At 41.8% G+C, this 5,586-nt stretch overlaps 1 protein-coding gene across 2 annotated transcripts; it reads right to left on the reverse strand.

The window, feature by feature from the left end:
* Positions 1 to 1,195: 1,195 nt before the first annotated feature.
* LOC141110872 (uncharacterized) lies at positions 1,196 to 3,785 on the reverse strand. 2 transcript variants are annotated; one of them, XM_073602568.1, is made up of 3 exons: positions 3,353 to 3,785; positions 2,909 to 3,070; positions 1,196 to 2,854 (listed from the first exon to the last, which is right to left on the reverse strand). In XM_073602568.1, exons 1-3 carry the CDS (start codon positions 3,752 to 3,754, stop codon positions 2,408 to 2,410), a joined length of 1,011 nt encoding a protein of 336 aa, XP_073458669.1. In that variant the 5' UTR covers positions 3,755 to 3,785; the 3' UTR covers positions 1,196 to 2,407. The 2 variants fall into 2 exon arrangements, with proteins under 2 accessions (XP_073458669.1, XP_073458668.1); XM_073602567.1 differs by having other exon boundaries at positions 1,196 to 3,070.
* Between the last annotated feature and the right edge of the window lie 1,801 nt (positions 3,786 to 5,586).

Raw genomic sequence — 5,586 nt, forward strand, 5'->3', positions numbered from 1 at the left:
TCACCCCTTTTAGCACAAATCCCCCCTCCTCCTTTTTAGCACAAATCCACCCTCCCCAAAAAAAACCCTCATTTCTTTCTGGCACAAATCCCCTTCCCTCTCATTCCCCCAGAACAAATGATCTTCCAGCAAAAATCCTCTTTCCCTTCCAGTACAAATCTCTGACCCCCCCAATCACCCCTCCCAGCACAAATCCTCATCCTATATACCCCCACCCCTAAACTCCCCTTCCCAGCACAAATCCTCTCTGCACCCACCCAAACACCCCTCCCAGCACAAATCCTCCCCACTCTTCTAGCACAAATCCTCCCTCCCAGGACAAATCCTCTCCCCCTTCTAGCACAAATTCACCCACAAATCAATCCTTCTAGCACAAATCCCCCCTCTTCCTTTTTAACGCAAATCCTCCCACTCCACAAACCCCCCCCCCTTCTGGCTCAAATCTTCTGCCCTCTCAAATCCCCCCCAGAAAAAATCTTCTTACCCCCCTCCCCCTCACTCTTTCCACCATGAATCCTTCGCCCAGCACAAATCTTTATTACCTGCCCCCCTTCCCAGTGCAGTTCTTCCTCCCTGTTGTGAATGACACATGTCAGAGCCTAGAAGGAGCCAAAGGGAATCTTTCCTTGGCACTGATGTGTATTGTTGTGAGATGTAGCCAACTGGGAGAGATGCTTACTGCTGCAGAGTGGGGCATGGGACCCGGGGCACCCTGCAGGAGATGCAGGGAATGCACCCTGGGTTCCCAGTGCTAGCGCACCACTGCAAGGTAAACACAGTGAAGCCAAGTGCCAGAAAGTGTGTCTGCACTGGGCTCTGGGACTCCAGCCCAGATCTGCAGGATGCTGGGATTTTGTTGAAATTTCAGGGCTGTCCCCTGGAATCCAGGATGGTTTTAGCTGAAAAGCTGAATGTTGGCTTTCAGGTGAACCAAGCCTCCATAGATCCCCAGTACATTCTGCACCGCCATGTTTCTCAGGCTCTACTATGCCACCTGTGAACCACATGGGTTTTTCTTGGTAGAGGGGCAAACTGTTCACTGATCCTTTTTTTATATTGTTCTTTTAGTGTGGCAAAGCGTAGCATATACAGCACGTCAAAACATCACATAAAGTATACATCATCCAGTAGAAATATAATAAGTCTACAAATACTGGATAGTTGGAGAAGGCATGGGAAGGTCAAATCTAATAGATAAAATCAGTGATATAACAACAACTGCTTTGCATAAAGATACTTGGACTATTCAACAGAATAGAAGACCCGATAGTCCCACAAGGAGTGTATCACAGGTCTATTTGGGAGATCAGAACTTGTCTTGGAGAGACAGAACAAATAGAAGGAATACATACACTAATGCCGCGTACACACGGTCGGACTTTTCGTCTACAAAAGTCCAACGGACGCTGACGGACTAAAGGTGGCTGGTAATCCGATCGTGTGTGGGCTTCTCCGGACTTTCAACGGACTTTTTTAGCCTCAAATCCGACGGACTTTAGATTTGAAGCATGCTTCAAATCTTTACGTCGTAAGTACGACGGACCCCGAAGTCCGCTCGTCTGTATGCTAGTCCGACGGACAAAAAAACGACGCATGCTCATAAGCAAAAACTAAACGGAAGCACTCGGTCTAGTAAAACTAGTGTTCGTATTGTAGGTAGCACATTCATCACGCTGCAAAATCTGTGATCGTTCAATGCAGCGCATTTTATTTCTTCTTTACGAAGGCTCTAAAGAACGAAGGTGTTTTGCTGTTCATAATCAGAGTTCTCCCAAACTGATTTCTGGATTCTTTTTCTCTTTGATCTCATGAATGATATAGTATGCCTTTTTAAAACAATGTTTCCATACTAATAATACTTTTTCCCCTTTTTATTTTTATTTTTTATTTTTTTTATTTTTTTTAGGTTTGTAAAGTTAACACAAAGAACCCATTATTATTTTTTTTTTTTTTTATAGTGTTTATTTTTTAGTTTTTAGATAAAGTTAACCCAAAGCACCGTTTTTGGTTACGTAATTTTTTGGATTTTCAAGACTTACCACTTGAACATTATTAACATTAGTAATGTATTTTTGGTGTGTTTTTTTTCAAACTCAATGAGATTGTTGTCCCTTGTTAATTTAACATTGTGTGTAAAATCAATGATTTCAAAGAAAACACATAAAGTCTTTTGCTAAACTCAAAAAATATCCATTTATTCATGGTCAAAATAAAATAAAGAGGAAGTCAACGCTGGAAAAAGTCGGTGTACCAGAAAATTGGGATCTTGAGGAGTCCATATAAGAGGGAGCACAATCTGGTCCAAGAATCCCAGAGATCAACAGCACCAGCAGATGATCTAGATGTCCCCAGACTGTGGTCCTACAACAGCCTGCGTCTTCTGTCAGACCAGACTGAACCCAGGTCATCATTTTCTTCTCTTCCCTGCAGCCTTTCCTCCACGCTGCCCTGCAGCCTTCCCTGTAGCCTTCTTTTGAGGCTGTGGCTCTGGTGTTTCAGTTGTGGCAGGAGGAGGAGGAGGAGGAGGAGGAGGAGGAGGAGGAGGAGGAGGAGGGGGGGCTGCCTCATGTAGTTGGGTGTTTTGTGTTAGCGTGCCCTGCAGCCCCTTATGGATTGTTTCCCCAAATAGGCGCTCACAAATGAGGCGCTGCTCCCAATCCATCTGAAGAAGCCTGCTGGCTAAGTAGCAGCCATAGGATTCTTCCGCTTCGGGGGGGCTTTTTAAAAAACGGGTGGCCTCTTGCATGAGGCGCAGGGATGCGTCCTGTGTGACCATCCCCTTCCTGGCCCTTTTTTTGGGAAGGTGGAGGGGAGGCACTTGGGATTCGGTCAGGCTTCTACTGGGCCCAGCCACCTCGCTTGGCCCAGCCACCTCACTGGGAGCAGCCACCTCACTGGGAGCAGCCACCTCACTGGGAGCAGCCACCTCACTGGGAGCAGCCACCTCCTGCCTGACACTGGGCCCAGCCTCCTCCAGGATGATGGTGAATCCGGCCTCCTCCAGGCTGTCCATGGGCCTGGTCTCCTCCTGCCTTCCACTTTCCCCACATTCCTCCTGGATGGACTCATCCTGTGTATAAAAAAAGGACAATAGTTTGAGTATATTTTTTTGGCTTCATCAATGACACACAGTTTGCTTCTCATGAATAGCAAATTCAATGTGAATACTTCTCTTTAATAAAAGAGTCTAATCAGACACCATAATTATTTCAAGCAGGTGCCAAACATATTTAGCCACTACTGTCAATTGATATGTATACCCAATTTTGAGTGCCAAATTATTTTAGACAATTATAACATCCAGTTAACATCATTAATATTAGTACAGTAAATATTTGTTTAAATCATTTACCTGACTCCAGATGGTCATATCTGGTTCATCCAGGATGGAAGACCCAGCTTGCTCCTCATCAGCCTCTGCTGGGGTGGAGGGAAGGGTGGAGGGAAGGGTGGAGGGAAGGGTTGAAAGTGATGGCCTGGCTTCATTCTGGTCATCCAGAAAACGGAGTTGATTGTAGTACCACAGCCTGGGTACATAAACATCATCTGCTGATGCTCCTGATCTCCTTGATTCCTGGATCTTCTTATGCTCCCTCTTATACATGTTCCTCAAGCCCCCAATTTTCTTGAGCAATGTCTCCATTGTTGCTTCCGGGATGGTCGCCTGGACAAAGGCCAGAAGTCTCTCCAGCGTTGACTTCCTCACATGCTTAGCATAATACTGAGGGTGTTTCACCTCCCACAAATTCCTCATCTCTCGATATTTGGAAATAAAAGATGTAAGGAACTCTGGATCCTTAAATAGGGGGATTCATTATATCTGGAAAAGATGAAGTCACAAGACAAAAAACACTTTTATTATAGGTTTCGGCTAACCCCTCATCATCTTCTCCCTATGTAGGCCTCATCAATCTATCAAGCCATATAGGCCGCTTGCTACAAAGTCATGACCATAAAAACCAAAAAAAAAAAAAAAAATAAAAAAAGAATATATCTAAAATTACCTTCGTTTTGTAACGTCCAGGTCCACTATCACCTACCACAGAACGTACGTACGACACGTGCGCAAGGCTCTTTATACACTACGCATGTGTGAAACTCCGCCTGCGTCGCCCGCCCCTGACGTTCGAAATTAACTCATGTTCTCCGCCCCCTAATTCGACGCACAGAACGTACGTACGACACGTGCGCAAGGCTCTTTATACACTACGCATGTGTGAAACTCCGCCTGCGTCGCCCGCCCCTGACGTTCGAAATTAACTCATGTTCTCCGCCCCCTAATTCGACGCACAGAACGTACGTACGACACGTGCGCAAGGCTCTTTATACACTACGCATGTGTGAAACTCCGCCTGCGTCGCCCGCCCCTGACGTTCGAAATTAACTCATGTTCTCCGCCCATTTTTTGTTACGGCGCGTAGTGGAGTTAAAGAATGGCGGAGACACCTGAAATGTTGACGACCTCAGGTAGTGGAGACAGCCCGGAGGCTGGAACGTCAACAAAATCTGTGAGGCCTAGATTTAAGGCCTCTAATATGAGTTTTAAAGAGATGGTGGAGATGGTGGCCATTCTTCACAAAGACGACTATGATGGGAAGTATGGGCCGTACGCACGGCCAAATTTGCGCAAGGCCAAAATAATGGCGAAGGTGGTGGAAACTTTGCAGGCATCTTTTGGGGTCCAGCGCTCCAAAGACCAACTGCGAAAAAGATGGTCTGACCTGAAACTCAGGGAGCCGGATCAATACCGACGTATCCGGAAAGTTCTTAAAAAAAGTAAGTACTTGTCGTGTTTTTATCTTGTGTTTATTACCTTGTATATTGCTCCATGTGCTTTTCCTTCCTATCCGATTTTTGTTTTCATCGTTTTAAACGATCTTTTAAGAAACCTCGTTAGTTACATATCTATAGATATATACATATACACATATACATATATATATATATATATATATATATATACACACACATATATATATATATATATATACATATATATATATATATATATACACATACATATATATATATATATATATACACATACATATATACATATATATATATATATATACACATACATATATACATATATATATATATATACACACATACATATATATATAACTATATATATATATATATATATATCTAACTATATATATATATAAATATATATATATATCTAACTATATATATATATATATATATATATATATATATATATATATATATATATATATATATATATCTAACTATATATATATATATATATATATATATATATATATATATATATATATATATATATATATATATATATATATATATATATATATATAAAAACGAGAGAGAGAGAGAGAGAGAGAGAGAAATATATATATATATAGAGAGAGAGAAATATAGAGATAGGTAGATAGATAGATATAGAAATTTAAAACATTCTTTTGGAAGATTTGAAGTTATCTTAATTTTTTGGCTTTACATTTAGTTAGATAGTTTGAGATTTTGGTCCAGATATAGAGAGAGATCAAAAGATTATTAACTATATTTTGAGATATTGATATCTATCTATCCGATATGTCT

This window comes from Aquarana catesbeiana, linkage group LG10, assembly GCF_042186555.1.
Source record: "Aquarana catesbeiana isolate 2022-GZ linkage group LG10, ASM4218655v1, whole genome shotgun sequence".
Classification (NCBI taxonomy): Eukaryota; Metazoa; Chordata; class Amphibia; order Anura; family Ranidae; genus Aquarana; species Aquarana catesbeiana.